The sequence below is a fragment of the Rhinolophus hipposideros genome (genome assembly GCF_964194185.1).
Source record: "Rhinolophus hipposideros genome assembly, chromosome: 12".
Taxonomy (NCBI): domain Eukaryota; kingdom Metazoa; phylum Chordata; class Mammalia; order Chiroptera; family Rhinolophidae; genus Rhinolophus; species Rhinolophus hipposideros.
The window spans coordinates 8,923,161-8,942,854 of NC_138058.1; the positions used below are offsets into that span (position 1 = coordinate 8,923,161).

The 19,694-nt window shown below is 40.7% G+C and overlaps 1 protein-coding gene across 2 annotated transcripts in view; it reads right to left on the bottom strand.

Moving 5' to 3' along the window:
• The window catches only part of IL1RL2 (interleukin 1 receptor like 2), a 44,955-nt gene continuing 25,261 nt past the window's right edge, over positions 1–19,694 (bottom strand). For both annotated transcript variants that reach the window (XM_081067859.1, XM_081067858.1), the window contains 3 exons: positions 18,845–18,988; positions 10,434–10,595; positions 1–1,663 (listed from right to left, as the gene is read on the bottom strand). In XM_081067859.1, coding sequence (XP_080923985.1) covers positions 1,317–1,663; positions 10,434–10,595; positions 18,845–18,988 — 653 coding nt within the window. In that variant the 3' untranslated portion in view covers positions 1–1,316. The remainder of the gene's footprint in view (positions 1,664–10,433; positions 10,596–18,844; positions 18,989–19,694) is intronic.

A 19,694-nucleotide genomic window follows, 5' to 3' on the forward strand; every position in this document is an offset into this window, starting at 1 on the left:
AGTTTGTAAACAACAGAAGTTTATTTCTCACAGTACTAAATGCTGAAAGTCTCAGATTAGGGTGCCAGTATGATGTGGTGAGGCCCTCTTCCAGGTGGCAGACTACTCATGGAGCCCTCACGTGGCCGAAGGGATGAGGGAGCTCTCTGGGGTCTCACTGACCCCACGTGTAAGGGCTTCTCCCACATGACCTGATCACCTCCCAAAGACCCTACGTCCTGATACCATGACATTGGGTGTTAGGTTCCCAACATATGAATTTTGGGGACACAAACATTCTGACCATAGCAGGCCACTTTGTAGGGCTCAGTGTCATCAACCATAGAATGAGAATTGGACTATATCTAAGATCCTCAATTTAGGGTCTTTGAAAGTTGTGATAAGCGTTTACAGCTAGCTTTTGGTCTGAAAAACCTTTGTGACTCGTTAAATCATAAATTGACTTGTGATGTAGGTGCACTGGCCAGCTGAAAGATTACTTTGTTTAACTTGGACTAGAATGACATCATCTCAAGGTGATAGCTGTGTCTCTCACATGTTGCTTGGAATTCTGGCTGACCTATGCCAGCTGGAAAAATAAGTGAATTATGATTTATTTTTGTTTGACAGATAAAGTCTTTTAAAGCATGGGACCCACCAAGGGGGTGTTTCATGGGCAATCCCAGTGTCACCACTGCTGGTCCCCACTGGTCTAGATGACCTTTAAGTCACTTCCAGTATCAGCCTGCTAAGACTGTGGTCACAGCTACTTAATTGGACTAGAGGAGTGAGAAGGGCTCATAAACACAGCAAATATTCCCTGAGGACCAGGGCCCTGTGGATACTGGTCAGGCATAAAAAAGTACTGTTATCCTTGCCAGCGTTTCCCAAATGCACAGACTGCCCATCTGCTGTCCCCTGACTGACTACGTTTCCATCTCCAGCACCAGAGGTGCCACACCATGTGCTAAACTTTTTGAGATTTGAACTACAAATCTACAATCCTCCCCTGCAGCTCCCAATGTCCCATTTCCCAGGGACTCAAATGCTCCATCTACTCCACATTTAGTGAGTGTTCATGTGTTCAGAGACAATAAGTTAATGAGGGCCTTCCAGAGAGGTGGTGTATTTTCCTAAAGAAGTAGCTCTGGTCAAAATGAGCAAATACAGGCATTTTCAGGACTACACAACAGCAAGCTTCAAGCAGATAGCCCAAATGCAATGCATATTGTCCAATTGTGAGCTGCCATGAGGACGAACTCTCCATTACGGGTAATGAAGACCACATTGGCCTCTCACTCGCCCGCCGTAAGATCGCAGGGTGCGTGCTTCAGCAGCTAGGCAGGAGAAGATGGTGGAAATCTTTTGGGTGGCATGCGATATCTCACTTTCTTCCAGAACTTGGTCTTTGCACACAGTGAATGCTCTGTGAAGTCCCCGCTCCAGTGGATGGACCCATGCTTCTGTTTGATGTACTGAATTGATTCTGGCATGGCTGTGTAGTCCTTGATTTTCTCCAGCTCAATCAGAATGACCTTCATCCCATCCTGGATGAGAGCATTGTAGACTGCAATTTGTTCTTCTGACATGTTCTTTAATAGGTCAAAGCCCAGCGATCCGGGAACTATGATGATGATCAGTCTCCTGCACAGCTTACTGTTTTCATCGATAACATTGGCCACAGCTGCAAATAAAGAAGATGCAGAAGATCTCATGATTCAAACAGCCCAGATCTTAACGCTTTTTAGAATATTAGAAATGGGCACTGAGAAGGGACTTTAAAATAAACATGACTTAGGAATGGACTAACAAGACTTTTTTTGTTTGTTTGTTTAACAATTTATCATTTCCTCTGTGAATTCTTCCTGACTTTACCCCCAAAATTGGTCCTCTATGTTCATGAATCACATGTGTTGATAGTTGTTGGTATGTCACTTTCCTCAGCCCACCTGCGCCACCCACAGGAGGTAAACTGCTCAGAACAAGAATCTTATCATGCCTAGCTTTGTATCCCCAAGACTCAGCTGAAGCTCTGGTATAAGATAATGAACACATTTTAAAAAAAGACTTTAAAAGGATAAGAAAAATGTAATTAGCTCAATGGTTATATTAATCTTTATTTGGGTTTTCCTCTTGTGCTTTATAGCTATTTAAATGACCAGGATTTATAGGACTAATTTGAAACCAAATAACATACCCTAGTGATATCTTGGGGAGCAGAGGTGAGAGTCCTTAAACTATCCAGCTATGGATAAAACTTGGTCTTTTTTAGAAATAGAGACAAAGTTTTATACCCTCCTAATATTTAGGATATAAGAATAGACTACAACTGCATTATTTACAATAGCCAACACATGAAGGCAACCTGGGTGTCCCTGAATGGATGAATGGATAAAGAGGAGGTGGTACATATATACAACGAAATATTACTCAACGATAAAAAAGAATGAAATTTCGTCATCTTCAACAACGTGGAAGGACCGAGAGAGTATTATGCTAAGTGAAATAAGTCAGACAAAGACAAATACCATGTGATCCACTTACATGTGAAATCTAGAGAACAGGATAAATGAACAAAAAAAAATCAGAAGAAAGATCATAGATACAGAGAGCATTTTTATGGTTGTCGAATGGGGGTAATTTGGGGGAATAGATAAAGAGGGTAGGGGATTAAGAGGTACAAATTGGTAGTTACTAAATCATCATGCAGATATAGAGTATATCATGGGAAATAAAGTCAATAGTATTGTAATGCCTGTGTATGGTTCAGATGGGTACTGAATCTAGTGGGGTGATCACCTCATAAGTTACATAAATGTCCAATCACTGTGTTGTACACCTGAAACTAATATAATGTTGTGTGTCAACTATATCTGAAAAATAAAAAAAAAATTTTTTTTAATTTTTTTAAAGTCTGCAACCTCCCCAAGAACAAGTTCTTCTTCTCTTTGGTTTATTTTACTATTTCTAGGACCTAGAATATTATCTGGCACAGAGCAGGTGCTTAATAAATATTTGTTGAATAAGTGAATACATAAGTATTGATATGCTTATGAAATAGAGCTCTCCCATGTGTTTGTGGCAAGCACTGGATCAAATTTTCATTTCCTCATGCAGATGACTGCATAACTTGAAAAGTTGTAGGCTGAGAGATAGCTGTGATCTCACTGTGGATGTGACCAGCCTCCAAATCAAAAGTACTTTTAAAACGACCCAGAGTAAACCACTACCAAATGCTATAAAGAAGTAATCTTGGTTTCCTGGTGATTAGAAAAAGACGTTTATCAAAATGGCGGCGTGAGGTGAGCCTCTGTAAAGCTCCCCTGGAATTTACAACTAATCGAACAACAATAACTCCACAAAGGACTCCCTGCACCGCAGACAGGCAAGACAAAGAGGCCCACTACTGAATTCACCTAAAGGTGAGAGATTCGCCCGAGCGGGGGAGGAGGGAAGGGAGAAGTGCAAGGACAGAGCCGCGGGGGCGCAGGACGCAGACCTAGCTCAGTGCTCGGAGCCCGCTGCATCCCGGAACTACTGCAGCTGCTGCGGGAGAGGGAAGAACTCGGACTGCTAGGGCTCCGCTTATGGCCCACAGGGCTGAGGGGGCAGCATATAACACGGCTGAACCCAATGCTCACGGCAGAGACCTCGGAGAAAAGACTGAGGGAAGAAGGCTGAAAACAGTGGTTTATACCCTCATTGCCGAGCAGAGAATGGAAGGCTTAGGCACTGAGACTAGCCGCCCCCTTCCTACCCTACCAGAGCTCGCCCCACCCCCACCTGCCCGGTGCTAGAAGCAATAAAGTAGCAGCGTCAGATCTAAAGAACAGAATATTTGCTGTTCTGAGAACTGTGGACCACAGACACAGATTTGCAGCACAACTAGTTCCGGCAAAGGGGAGGGACCTGTGGAAGTGGCACCGGCTGTGGTGGTGGTCGCCACCATTGCTCTGGGCCACCTCTCACAACTCACCCCACCCCTGGCCCCACCGATCTGGGTGGATCACTGCAGGAGTAAACAGAACTGCTGAAACATACAGGCTCTGAAGCTGGTGCAGAAAGACCTTTGGAACTTCAAAAGCTCTCCACGCTTCCACAGGGACGTGACGCCCTATGACCCAGGCGAACTGTTAACAGAGGAGAGGCCCGTCTCCCAGGGAATCCCCCCATTGTGTGAGAAGCTGGAATAGTGCAGAGAAAACATAGCACTACTGTGTGAGAGAGGGGGAAAAAGGCTGCTTGTCAGAGAGAAAATAAAACATTCTACCAACAAGTACTGGAAAACAAAAGAAAGACCTCTTCCTATCAACCTGTTGCAGAAGCCACTCCTATAGATGTCTAGGAAGAGAAATAATAAATCAGTAATTGCCATGAATAACTAAGGCAAAAAGACAGCTCAGAAAGAAAGTGAAAAGTCTCTAGAAGAGGAACTTAAAGATATGGAAATATGTGACTTAAATGACATAGAATTCAAGATTGCAGTTCTGAAAAAAACTCAACGAGATGCAAGACAACACAGAAAGGCAATTTAATGAACTCAGAAACGCAATCAAAGAACAACATGAGCATTTTACGAAAGAGATTGAAATTTTAAAAAAGAACCAAATGGAATTTCTGGGGATTAAGAACTCAATAGGAGAAATTAAGAAAGAAATAACCAGCTTAGGTAGTAGAGTTGACAAGATGGAGGAGAGAATCAGTGACATCAAAGATAGAAACCTGGAAATTACACAGATGGAAGAAGTAAGAGACTTGAGACTTAAAAGAAATGAAAGAACTCTACAACAACTTTCTGACTCTATCAGAAAGAGCAATATAAGAATAATGGGCATGCCAGAAGGAGAAGAAAGAGAGAAGGCAACAGACAATATATTCAAACAAATTGTTGATGAGAACTTCCCAAAGTTGTGGACAGAATTGGATCCTCGGATCCAAGAAGCAAATAGAACACCTAATTACCTCAATCCCAACAGGCCTTCTCCAAGGCACATTGTATTGAAGCTGTCTAAAATCAACGACAAAGAAAAAATTCTCAAGGCAGTCAGGGAAAAGAAGATGATAACCTGGAAAGGAAAGCCCATTAGATTATCATCAGATTTCTCAGTGAAAACTCTACAAGCCAGGAGGTAGTGGAACCAAGTATTCAAACTATTGAAAGAGAGAAATTATGAGCCAAGAATAATATATCCAGCAAAGATATCCTTTAGCTATGGAGGAGGAATAAAGACCTTTCCAGACATACAGAAGCTGAGGGAATTTTCTAATACATGACCTGCACTACAAGAAATACTAAAGAAGAATATTCGACCACCATCAACAGGGACAATTTGTGGCAACCAAAAAATAAAAAGGGGGAGAGTAAAGGCCTGAACCAGAATATGGGAATGGAGAAAGTAAGCGTGATGAAGAAAATCGAATACTCTAAATATCAAACTGTCTTTTACATAAACTTAAGGGTAACCACTCAAAAAAAATCCAGAACTGAAATATATACTGTAATAAAGTATAAACAATAAATTTATTTACATTTATAAAATGTAATAAAGAAGAAACAGAGGGAAACATCATAGAATACCACCACACAGAAATAATAGACAACAACAAAAAGACAAAGAAACAATGGAGACACAGCCTTACCAGAAAACTAAAGATAGAATGACAGGAAATCCTCACATATCAATAATCACCCTAAATGTAAATAGACTAAACTCACCAATAAAAAGTCACAGAGTAGCAGATTGGGTCAAAAAACTAAACCCAACCATATGCTGTCTACAAGAGACACATCTCAGCTACAAGGACAAGCATAGACTCAATGTGAAAGGGTGGAAATTGACACTCCAAGCAAATGGTACCCAGAGAAAATCAGGTGTACTCATAATGATATAAGATGAAACAGACTTCAGGGTGAAAAAGATAACAAGAGACAAAGATGGACATTTCATAATGGTAAAGGGGACTATACAACAAGAAAACATAACAGTCATCGATATCTATGTCCCCAATCAGGGAGCACCAAAATATACCAAGCAACTACTAACAGAACTAAAGGGAGAAATTGACCAAAACACAATTATACTAGGGGACTTAAATACATCATTGACAGCTATGGATAGATCATCCAAACAGAAAATAATTAACGACAGTGCAGCCCTAAATGACACATTAGATGAAATGGACATAATTGACATATATAGAGCACTTCATCCTAAAACATCAGACTATACATTCTTTTCAAGTGTACATAAAACATTCTCAAGGATAGACCATATATTGGGACATAAAAGCAGCCTCAGCAAATTTAAGAAGATTGAAATCATACCAAGCATATTCTCTGATCACAAGGCTTTGAAATTGGATATCAACTGCGAAAAGAAAGCAGGAAAAGACACAAATACATGGAGATTAAACAACATACTTTTAAAGAACGACTGGGTAAAAGAAGAAATTAGAGGAGAGATCAAAAGATACATAGAAACAAATGACAATGAAAATACATCCTACCAAAATTTTTGGGATACAGCGAAAGCAGTATTAAGAGGGAAATTTATATCATTACAGGCCTATCTCAAGAAACAAGAAAAATCCCAAATAAATAACGTCATGTTACACCTCAAAGAACTAGAAAAAGAAGAACAAGTGAAACCCAAGGTCAGCAGAAGAAAGAAAATAACAAAAATCAGAGCAGAACTAAATGAAATAGAGAACAAAAAGACAATAGAAAAAATTAATGTGACAAAGAGCTTGTTCGTTGAAAAGATTAACAAAATCAACAAACCCTTGGCTAGACTCACTGAGATAGAAAGAGAGAAGACACTAATTAACAAAATCAGAAATGAAAAAGGGAAAGTTATCACGGACACCACATAAATACAAAGGATCATGGAAGAATACTATGAAGGACTATATGCCACCAAATTCGTTAACCTAGAAGAAATGGAGAAGTTATTAGAAACATATAGCCTTCCAAGGCTGAACCATGAAGAACTGGAAAATCTAAACAGACCGATCACCGGTAAAGAAATTGAATCAGTCATCCAATACCTTCCCAAAGGCAAAAATCCGGGACCAGACGGCTTCACTAGTGAATTCTACCAAACCTTCAAAGAGGATCTAATACCAATCCTGCTCAAACTCTTCCAAAAAATTGAAGAAGAGACAGTACTCCCTAACTCATTTTATGAGGCCAACATTACCCTGATACCAAAACCTGGTAAGGACAACACAAAAAAACAAAACTACAGACCTGTATCTCTGATGAATACAGATGCTAAAATCCTAAAGAAAATTTTAGCAAATTGAATACAATAATGCATTAAAAAGATTATTCATCACGACCAAGTGGGGTTCATCCCCGGGGCACAAGGATGGTTCAACATCCGCAAATCCATCAATGTGATACATCACATAAACAAAATAAAGGACAAAAATCATAGGATTATATCAATTGATGCAGAAAAAGCATTTGACAAGATACAACCTCCATTTATGATTAAAACACTTAATAAAATAAGTATAAAAGAAAAATACCTTAACATAATAAAGGCCATATATGACAAGCCCTCAGCTAATTTCATAATTAATGGTGAAAATTAATTTGCTCTACGTTCAGGAACACGACAGGGCTGTCCCCTATCACCTCTGCTTTTCAACATAGTGTTGGAAGTCCCTGCCAGGGCAATCAGGCAAGAGAAAGAAATAAAAGGCATCCAAATTGGGAATGAAGAAGTTAAATTATCACCCTTTGCAGATGACATGATGCTATATATAGAAAACCCTAAAGACTCCACCAAAAAGCTGTTAGAAACAATCAACGAATACAGTAAAGTTGCTGGCTACAAAATCAACGTACAAAAGTCCATTGCATTTCTATATACTAACAATGAAATCTCAGAAAAAGAAATACAAAAAACAATTCCCTTTGCAATTGCAGCAAAAAGAATAAAATACCTAGGAATAAACTTAACCAAGGATGTGAAGGATTTATATGCTGAAAACTATAAGACATTTTTGAAAGAAATTGAAGAAGACACAAAGAAATGGAAAGACATTCCGTGCTCCTGGATTGGAAGAATCAACATAGTTAAAAAGGCCATATTACCCAAAGCAATATACAGATTTAATGCAATCGCCATCAAAATCCCAATGGCATTTTATAAAGAAATAGAACAAAAAAATTACCAGATTTATTTGGAACCACAAAACACCCCAAATAGCCAAAGCAATCTTAAGAAAAAAGAACAATGCTGGAGGTATCACACTCCCTGACTTTAGCTTGTACTACAGGGCTACAATAATCAAAACAGCATGATATTGGCAGAAAAACAGACACATAGACCAATGGAATAGAATTGAGAACCCAGAAATGAAATCACATAAATATGGACAGATAGTTTTTGACAAAGAAGGTAAAAACATACAATGGAGGAAAGACAGCTTCTTCAATAAACGGTGCTGGAAGAAGTGGATAGCCTCACGCAGAAGAATGAAACTGGACTGCTATCTGTCACCATGCACCAAAATTAACTCAGAATGGATCAAAGACTTAAACATAAGACCTGACACAATAAACTGCATAGAAGAAAACATAAGTACTAAATTTATGGACCTTGAGTTCAAAGAGCATTTTATGAATTTGACTCCAAAGGCAATGGAAGTAAAAGCTAAAATAAACAAATGGGACTATATGAAACTTAAAAGCTTCTGCACGGCAAAAGGAACCATCGACAAAATAAAGAGGCAACCGACTGCATGGGAGAAGATTTTTGCAAACAGTGCCTCCGATAAGGGGCTAATATCCAAAATATACAAGGAACTCATGAAGCTCAACAACAGAAAAACAAACAACCCAATTGAAAAATGGGCAGAGGACCTGAAGAGACATTTCTCCAAAGAGGACATACAAATGGCAAATAGACATAGGAAAAAATGCTCAACATCACTAATCATCAGAGAAATGCAAATAAAAACCACAATGAGATATCACCTCACCCCAGTCAGAATGGCTATCATCAAAAAGACAAATAGTAACAAGTGTTGGAGAGGCTGTGGAGAAAAAGGAACCCTCATACACTGTTGGTGGGAATGCAGACTGGTGCAGCCGCTGTGGAAGGCAGCCTGGAGGTTCCTCAAAAAATTACAAATAGAATTACCATATGACCCAGCAATCCCTCTCCTGGGTATCTACCCAAAGAATTTGAAATCATTTATAAATAAAGACATGTGTGCTCCAATGTTCATTGCAGCTTTGTTTACGGTGGCCAAGACATGGAAACAACCAAAATGTCCTTCGATAGATGAATGGATAAAGAAGTTGTGGTATATACACACAATGGAATACTATTCGGCGTTAAGGAAAGATGATATAGGAACATTTGTGACAACATGGATGGATCTTGAGATTACAATGCTAAGCGAAATAAGTCAGACAGAAAAAGCAGAGAACCCTATGATTTCACTGATATGTGGTATATAAACCAAAAACAACAAAAGAACAAGAGAAACAAATGAGAAACAAGAACTCATAGACACAGACAATAGTTTAGTGGTTACCAGAGGGTAAGGGGGGTGGGGGGTGGGAGATGAGGGTAAGGGGGATCAAATATATGGTGATGGAAGGAGAACTGAGTCTGGGTGGTGAACACACAATGGGATTTATAGATGATGTAATACAGAATTGTACACCTGAAATCTAAGTAATTTCATTAACAATTGTCACCCCAATAAATTAAAAAAAAAAAAGAAATGAAAAAGATGTTTATTTCCAATTCCAGCCATTTACTGTATAGCCTTCAAGGGAGGAAATGTTCCTCCATTGAGTGTCTAATATGTACTGAGCTCCATATTGGTCCCTGCTCAGGTTTAAACTTATTTAATTCTCTCAATCAAGTCAGGGATGCATTCTTATCCCCATTTGAAAAATAAGATGATGCAGTTAACAGAGATGTTAACTGCCCTGCCCAAACCTATGTTCCTGTTAAATGGGGGAAGCAAATACATAACTTCTATTTTATTTAGGTCAGGAAGGGTTGGGGGATTGAGGTTTATAAAATCAGCTTTAAACATGAGCTTATTTACATAGTCAGCTGACAGAAAATCCTCAGCGATTTGTCTCAAGGATGGGATGGCAAATGACCCCTGTCAGTCTCTTGGCCAAGGCTATGTCACCCACCACCTGTTCATGTGAATAGGTTAACCATGTCCTTACTCAAAGTGAGAGCCACACTATTTCAACCAGGATCCCAGTTATCCTGTTGCAGGAAACAGCCTCATGAGAGAAGAGAACTTGGTCCCAACCCCCTCAGCTCGGGGCTGTGGGTGGGAAAGGTGAAAAAGCCCCTGTGGTTCCGTGGGAAAGGCAAGCAGAGCCCCCACCATTTATAAAGTGAAGGAAAGAGAGGCTCCTTTACTGTTTATTCATTTGTTGTTTTTATACCTCGCTTAAAACTTACCTTGTCCGGGAAATTCATCCCTGCCAAATATAAATAACTTATAACCACACTGCATCTCCAGCACTTTGGGCAGAATCTTCAACACTAGTGTGTCCACATTATGTCTCTGGCTTTTTCTCTGTGGCTTGGGGTATAAGACATATGCGTCATACAGCTTCCCATCTGCAAGAAACAACCAAAAAAAAAAAATGACAAGTTAATGAAATTATCCCTACCCAATTCTTTTACACTAACAAAGTGAAAATCTGAGTTCCTGTCACGATGTCCTTTTTGCTTGGGTTCAGTGACGTCAGAGTGCCCAGTCAGTTGACTTAGCACCAGACTAGGATCTAAGCACTGCTACACTCTGCCTCTCATTCTTTCAACACTTAAAATATTTCACTCCACTCTCTTCTTTCTTGCATGGTTTCTGAGATGTTGAGTGTCATTCATATTTTTGTTTCTCTATAGCTAAGGGGTTTTTTTGCCTCTGGCTTCTTTTTGGACATTTTCCCCCTTTATCTTGGATTTTTCTGTAGTTTGAAAATGATATCCCTAGGTGTAGGTGGGGTGCTTTTTGGTATCTATCTCACTTGGTGTTCTCTGATCTTCCTGGATTTGTGGTTTAGTGTCTGACATTACTCTGGAGAAATTCTCAGTCATTACTGTTTCACATATTTCTGTTCCTTTCTCTCTTTCTTCTGCTTCTGGTATTCCCATTACACTTGTTGTGGTTGTACCACAGCCACTGGCTATTTTGTTCTTTTTTTCTTTTTTTTTTCCAGTCTTTGTTCTCTTTGCTTTTCAGTTTTGGAGGTTTCTATTTAGATATCCTCAAGCTCAGAGATTCTTTCCTCAGCCATGTCCAATCTAGTAATAAGCCCATCAGTGACATTCTTCCGTGTCTGCCGTACTACTTCCTGTGGTGGGGCACAAAACAAGAATTGAAAGCAAGAATCTCTATCAATGTCACCCTCAACAGGTCTTGTGCAATGGAGTACTGTCCTACCGCACCAGGCAAAATGGGCCGAGTCTCTTACAATGTAAACCCACCAGTGAATTCCATCACTACATCAGCACATTGCTCTGTAGAGCGGCGAAGCATCTGAGGACCCTAGGAGTTGGCTGTGTGATACTGAGACATCAAACACAACAGTGCATGTCATCACCGTCAGAACGAGCAAGTGTTTATTGAGCAACTACAAATCACAGCCACTGTGCTTGCCAGGGTGCAGATGAACAAGACACAAGACCTAACTGGCAAGACCATTCATAGATGTAGAAATAAAACCAGCATAAGGCACTATATAAGAAATAGCTGAATGAACAGAAGAGACAGAAAGAAAGGAAAATTCTGCATAGTCTAGAGTTCTTAGTAAAAATTCACAGAGGACATGGGACAACCCTTGGATTTTAAAGGGTGAAGAGAGTTTAGAAAAAAATGAGGGGCTGGAAGTGGAGGGTAAACCAACCATGAAGGGGAATAGTTTGAGAAGAGCATGAAAGTGGGGGTATGTATGCCCTACTCAGGGATCATATGAATGACCAAGCAAGTTTGGGGGGTGTAGAAGCTTTGAGTGTAAATCTCACTGGAAATGTGATTTTTGAGCTCCAGGCTATTCTGAAAATTTAAAGCCAACCTAATGGGAACTGGAGAGGAAAGCTAGACTCTTCTATTCCTTTTTTATGGAAATTTGTTTGGTGAACAGACTTGAATAAGAGTGGTTCTAAGCCTAATGAAAGAGGGCAAAGTTTTGTGTTCTTCTAGTTTTTGTCTAAATAAGAGTAGTTAAAATGTGTACAGAACTTTAGAGTTTGTACGTAGCCTTTTCTCATCCTATGATTCTCACACCAACCACTGCCAAACTTCAGGTCTCTGCTCATCGTTCCTGGCCGTCCAGTGGAAAATGGTAACACAAGCACATACACACACACGTGCACACTTTCTCAGTCTCCCACACACTGTCATGAAAGGAAGTTGTGTGAAGGTGGGGACTTTCATTGGCTCCTGCACTACCATCAGCACCTGGAAATAGGACCTGAGGTCTCCATCAGCACTGCTGGATGTCTGAATGGAACTTGATTTTACAGAGGCTCAAAGATGTGGCATCTATATGGGGGATAGGGAAGTTCTAGATCATGAACAGATTTGGCTTTTTAATAAATCAAAATCATAGGGCAGGAACTAAACAGATGACTAACTTGTGTCTAGATTTGGCAAAAACTCAATCCAGCTAACACTCCTTGTGGGATGCCTTAAATGTCACTAGGCTAGTTCACCACTCCATAAGTGAATGTATTTTTATATAAAATTTAATCTCATACACTGGACTTTCTAAAGCCAGAGGATTCTATACATACAGATAGAGAAAATGGGAGGCGGGGAAGGGATTTCATAAAGTCCTTATGCTTTTAAACTTTTTAGGAAAGAATTAAATTTTTCCCATTTAAAAACAGAATTATATTTGTCCTTGTATGAAAAAGGGTTGGTTAGGTTGGTACTCTATTCACAGCATAGCGGTGCCTGCCAAGTGAATGCGATATTTCTTGTTCTCTAAACTACAACAAACATCCAGGTTCCTCGCCATCTCTGTCTCAGGCCCTGCCACTAGTATTTCTTTTCTTGATCTGTTTCTCTTTTTTACCATTGACAAGAAAGGAAGGAAGAAAGGAAGGAAGGAAGGAAGGAAGGAAGGAAGGAAGGAAGGAAGGAAGGAAGGAAGGAAGGAAGGAAGGAAACAAAACAAAACATCATTTTTACAAGTGAGTTCTCTCTTGGTAGTGTTCTGGGTTCCCTAAGACACAGGAACTCCTTGTTGTGCAACGTGCAAACTCAGAGGAAGAAGAAATTTGGACAGCAAGAGAATCTCCCACCTTTTAAAAACTCAAAATATAAAAATGCTTCTAATTTTTTGCTCATCTTTTTTTGTTTTTCTTTCTGACTAAGCTTTTGAGTAGAAATATACCTTCTAGACTTGTCCTCAAATGCAGTGGGTTTTCATCACTTTCAAATAACTAATTTGTAATACTGACCAACATAGCAAAAGATCAAGCTGCAGCCATTTTGCTTTTTGCTTTAGTCTGCTGGTTTTGAAGGGTCCTCTCAGGTCACTACATACCAGCCCTTCATGGCTCTGCCTCTCACAGTCAACTGTGAAGGTCACATTTCTATCCTCGGATTAGGGGTAAGGAAGTTGCATGATTTCACCAAGCTCTCCCAAAAAGTTCACAGTTTTGATTCAAATCCAAGTCTGCCTCTCTTTCTGTAAGCAGGAAACTTCACAAAGCTTCCCCCTGATTAGTTTTGTGCAACTGCGTCTGGTTGTGTTTTCTAGAAATAGCCCCAGCAATATTTCCAGTCCCACGAGTTTCAGAACTTTGCCAGGCCCCACAAAGAGGTGGAATCTATTTCCAATCCCTTAAAATTGGCCAGGACTCTATAGTTGCCTTGACAAATAGAATGGGTAGAATGGGATAGAATTGATACCAGAAATTCAGGGTCTTAGTTACTTAAACCATGGCTTTGACCTGCCTCTCTTTGTTCTTGAAACACTAGCCCTTGGGAGCCAGACACCATGCTGTGAGGAAGGCCAGGGTAATCACACGGAGAGACTGCTTAGAAAGGCCCTTGTGGAGAGTTGCTGAGGCCACCAGCCAGCAGCCAAAATCAACTGCCAGTCCTCCAGCTGAGGCCCCAGACTTCGTGGAGCTGAGACAGGCCATCCCCACTGTGCCTGTCCATATTACTGGCCCACAGCCTCCACAGGCAAAATAAATGGTTGTTATTTTGCTCTGAAGTTTTGAGGTAATTTGTTTCCCAACTATAGTAACTTGAACAGCAATTGAGGAAATGCCAATGAATAGCAACAAATAATGAATATTTGGACACCACCACCTCCCCCACCAAAAACAACTGTCTATTTCATCAAGAAACTTGCAGAAGTGTAGACCTACTAGAGAGTTTTCTGAGAAAACTGGGACTGCTGGCAGATACTCACAGCTCACTACTATATAGTGGAGGGTGACAGTTTATCCAGGTTCTGGCTAAATTCCTTTCATTTTCTAAAGAGATTCAACCATTCTTTTGATTTTAAATTATTTGTATTTACCCTCGTTGGCTGTTGGCAAAAATACAAAAATGTATTTACATAAATTAATGTTCATGAAAGATTGCCTGAAAATTATTCAATTGTCTACTTCCGCTTGATACAATATTGCTAAATTCTAAACCCAATCAGACTGGACCCATGGTAAAATCAGACAATTAATTTGGTCTTCGTGCAAGTGCTTTTACTGAATTGTGTGACGTTTGGTGTTATAGCCTTATGACATGCATAGAAGACACTAAAAAAAAAGCCACATAAAATCAATTCCATTTACCATGGAATGTTGTTGCCCACAAGGTTCCCTGCACCACATCCTTTCAAAATGAGGACTCCCTACACACACACACACACACACACACACACACACACACACACACACGTTTCTTGGACAACTGTCCCAGAAAAGGCCATGTGCTCTCAGGAACAATAGAATTATTTTTGCATTTACTTCTAAAGAAGCTCACCTTTAAAAACGTTTGTCATGAACTCTCCCCTGGCTCTATTTTACCATTCTTCCTTTGTCTCCCTGTGTTCACTGTACCTATTTTGTTTTTGTTTTCAATCATTCTGTTCTACATGAACATCCTCCACAAATTTATCTGGAAAAAGGTGAGGCATATACATATCGCCCAAGTAGATCTTTAAGCTGACCCCTATGTTTTTGTACACACACGTACCCCTGGCAGGAGAATTTTTAAAACACCTCCTGTGACTTATTAGACAATATCCAGAACGTGTGTGCTTTAAACAGGCCTGTTGCTGACTTAGTAAAACTGTGTGAGACACACGTAACTACTAATCACGTAGAAAGCCTGACTAATCTATGAAATAACTACTTTGTCGTAAGAACACAATTTCTCCCTTGCCCTCATTTGTGTTTGCCATCCATTACTCCACTTGTTCCCAAATGTCTGGAAACTATCCTTCAGGGAAGCAAATCTGAAAACAGTAACTGCAACTCATACTCCAGTCTCATCACTAGCTCACTGTTAAAGCCAACACTCGAAAGGGTTTTACAGGACAGTTTTCAGAGACTGAGCTATCGAGAATGTAATCACAAAGTACTCATAGACTTTTCTGGATTTAGAGAAAAAAAAAAAAAGAACCATGAGTGGACTGTAAGATCCCATTTCCAAATCCTCAGCCCACTGGTTCTGAATTTGGGCTGTAGCCCAAGTTTAGCAGAGGGTGGCGCTCCCTGAGCCTCGCATCTGCTCAGCTCCCCTAGCTCAGGGTGACTCACTATTCCTTTTTTCTCTTCCTGATAAGCTTGACCTCACTCCCAGACAGCTTCACCACGCACTCACCACTCACACTCCTGGGAGTTGCAGTGAGTCAGGGATGACAAAATGTGAGGGGGCCAGAGTTCCAGGAACACCACCCAAGTCGATGTAGGCCCCTGTCAGTCAAAGCAGAAAGCAGGTGAACCACTTCCATCTATGTGTCAGAAAGGCCAAGTGAAGCCACACTGAAGTCTCATGTCAACCAGACGCAGGCCAGGCCTCAGGCACAGACAGGAAGCTAGCACAGAGGAGCCTCGGCAGGGACTGCAGCCCCAAATAGAAACCCCACATCCAGCAGACTGCCTCAGCAGTCAAACCTCTTCAGGCTGCACTGGGCACGCAAAACCAGAACTCTGCAATAGAATTTTGTCATCAGAAAATGTAAAACAAAAAACAAAACAAAACAAAACTGTTTGCTGCTTTCTTTGTTGCTCAGGAGCTGCCAAGTTTGAATTCTAAAATTTAACGTAGAATAAAATCCAAGTTAGGACATATGTTTTATCAGACATGGGAGCAACAATTCTCACTGTGTTTTTTATATGGAAAACAGGCACTTAGTGTAAACAATACCCTTCTGTGTAACAGGGACTCATGCAACGCACTTGACACTCTTTTCCCCTGTTCTTGTGCTTTTAGCATTGTAATTCTCTGAACTGGAAAGGTGTACATTTATGCATCTTCATATATGTGAGCTGCACAGAACTGCTCTTGGTCTTGTATTCATTTCTTTCATCTAGTTAGAGTACTGTAAAGAAGATTTATTACTTTTTTCAAGGCCTTAATAAATCACATCCATTCTGAGACAATAAATGAGGTCCGACAACTAAGTTCACAAATTCATCCTAGAAAAAGTGCTACACACCTCATTGCTGAATATCACTATGGTCACCTTCAAAGTACTCCCCTTGGGAAGCTATGTACTGACGCCAGTGCCTAGACCACCCTTCAAAGCAATTTTGGAACTCTTTTTCTGGAATGGCCATCAGAGCTGTCGTCATATTACACTTGATGTCCTGAATGTCATCAAAATGTCTTCCTTTCAATATTTCCTTTATCTTCAGATAAAGAAAGAAGTCATTTAGGGCTAGATCAGGTGAGTAGGGAGGGTGTTCCAATACAGTTATTTGTTTACTGGCTAAAAACTCCCTCCCAGACAGTGCTGTGTGAGCTGGTGCATTGTCGTGATGCAAGAGCCATGAATTGTTGGCGAAAAGTTCAGGTCGTCTAACTTTTTCACACAGTCTTTTTAGCACTTTCAAATAGTAAACTTGGTTAACTGTTTGTCCAGTTAGTACAAATCCATAATGAATAATCTCTCTGATATCAAAAAGTTTAGCAACATCATTTTGACTTTTGATTTGGACTGATTTGGACTTCATTTTAACTTTTTGGTCGTGGAGAATTGGCTGACTTCCACTGTGCACTTTGACACTTTGTTTCAGCATCATATTGATATGCCCATGTTTCATCACCAGTGATAACATGGTCCAAAACATCGTCTTGCCTCTCCAAAAGGTCTTGGCAAACTTCGACTCTCCTTTGCTTTTGTTCATTGGTGAGCTCCTTCAGGACCATTTTTGCGCATACCTTTCTCATGCCAAGATTTTCAGTTAAGATTTTTCTAATGGTTCTCTATTGATGTTTACTTGGTCTGCTATGCTTCTCACAGTCAGCCGATGATTTTGACACACAATTCAATTAATTTTTGCAAAGTTTTGGTCAATTCTGCTCGTTATTGGCCACCCTGACCTCTCTTCATCAGTTACACATTCTTTACCTTCAGAAAAACATTTAATCCATTTGTATACTGCCATTTTCTTCATGGCATTATGCCCATAAACTTGGACTAACATGTCCCTGATTTCACTTCCACTTTTGCCAAGTTTAACAAGAAATGTAATGTTTGTTCGTTGCTCTAATTCAAGCTCAGCCATTCTTGCAACTGCACACAAAAACATGCAACAGTAATGAAGGCCACTCGGGAAGACACTTCCACACATCCATACGAACACAGCTGTGAGACACTGATATGCCAAGGTTATGAAGCCTTGCTGAGCTGTTTGCACAGTGCTGCCAAAGTAAGTGCACAGTGGCAAGTTTGTGCACTTAATTGTCACACCTCGTATACAGCCCAGAGTTAAAATCACAAGAACGGAAAATGCTTGCTCCTCAGAGTTTCAGATCACACTGAGGCATTTCTGTGCTGAGTAATGCTGGCAGGTCACAGACTCTACAGAATAAGCTGACAGCCCTGGGCAGAGTGGCACGGGCTGCTGGCTTTGATCTCCAGGCAACAAGGAGATCCTATGCCCCAGATCCCTTCTCAGGGAGCTTTCCTGAATTTCAACTCAGTTGCTCCCACTGCACTCTGTGATGTAGACTCGGATTGGTTTCCCTCTCTTCTTTCCTTCCATTCTTCCTTCCTTCCTTCCTTCCTTTTTTCTTTCCTTCCTCCCTCCCTCCCTTCCTTCCTCTCATTCCGTAACTAAGAAAGAAAAGAAAATTAAATACCTTTCCAAGATCACACAGGGAATAAGTAGAGAACTCAAATGCAAACCCAGGTCTGTCTGTCCTTAAACTTGAGAGTCGGAGGCTCAAATCTTTTCAGGCAGCAAGTCCTAGGTGTTGCAGTACCGGCAGACAGCCAGTTGCCCTCCATAGCATACATTCGGCCCACGCAGCCCCGAAGGTGTATCATGGATGAAGAACACTTTGCCCCAGGAGCAATTTTCTTCTTTTGCACAGACCAGTGGGTGTGAGAACCATTCTAAAATGGTTGCAGGGAGACCCGGAAAATGATATGGTCCTGACATTTCGCAAGTATTTATTCACTCGGTGACTACTAGCCTGCAAGCCTGACTTGATTGAACAATGCTGGTGGTCTTGGGCAAATCGTTTCTCACAAGTATGGAACATTCTAGGGAGACTCCTTCCTCTACATTTGCCAACAACATGAAAGGCAAGCTAGTAAAATCCGATAAGTATATTTACAGTGATTATATGGATGAGCGAATACCACATCTGAGCAGTTCCCCACACTTACCTTCCGTGGTCCCAGTAGAATGGAAGGCACTTCGATACCAAAGGGTAATGTCAACCTTAAAAATGTTGTAGATGCATGTGAAAAACACTGCCACACCTGTGAAGGCGAGAAGCCCTCCTATCAAGTAAGCTCGAAAGTCTGGCACTAGAAATGACAACAAAAAAAATAAAATGATAATAATACAGAGTGTCCATTACACACTTCACTTAATACAGATTCCAATACAAATGGTAAATGGAAATGTACAGATGTCCATGAGAAAACTGCTTAAATATTTCTTTGCAGTTAGATAATGGATAGGGGAGTAGCATAATCTGGTCTAAAGCATGAATTTTAGGGAAGAAAGTGCTCTTGGGTACATGAGAGGGAAATTCTGCAGAACCCCAGCACCCAAAGGTAGATACAGCCTGGTTCCTCCTGCACGAGGACCGTTGTTAGAACACCCATGGCCAGGTTCCACTGAATCAACACTAGATTCTCTAGATGGGAAGGCTGAGCACATTATTAGGAAAGTTGCCCATGTGGTACCACCACACATTCTTGATTATAATATTATTATAACTCTTTGCAGTTACTCCAAACTGAGCAGCAGGACTCATGTCATAAATAAAGAGCCATCAGTTGCCTCCCCGGGAAGCCACCTCTGTTGGCTCTACAAGACTGGCCAAGAGCCAGATTCCCACCTCAGCCTCTCTGTGTCAACAAAGCCCAGGATGGGCACCTGCCTGGGAGACGCAGCCTCAGAAAGGGTGCTTACATCCTGCTCTAGCTTCGTGAGCACATAGCAGAGTGATTATGGAAGAAGCTGTGGGCAGGGGATGACCAAGGAGCAGAACCAGTTTCTCTGGAA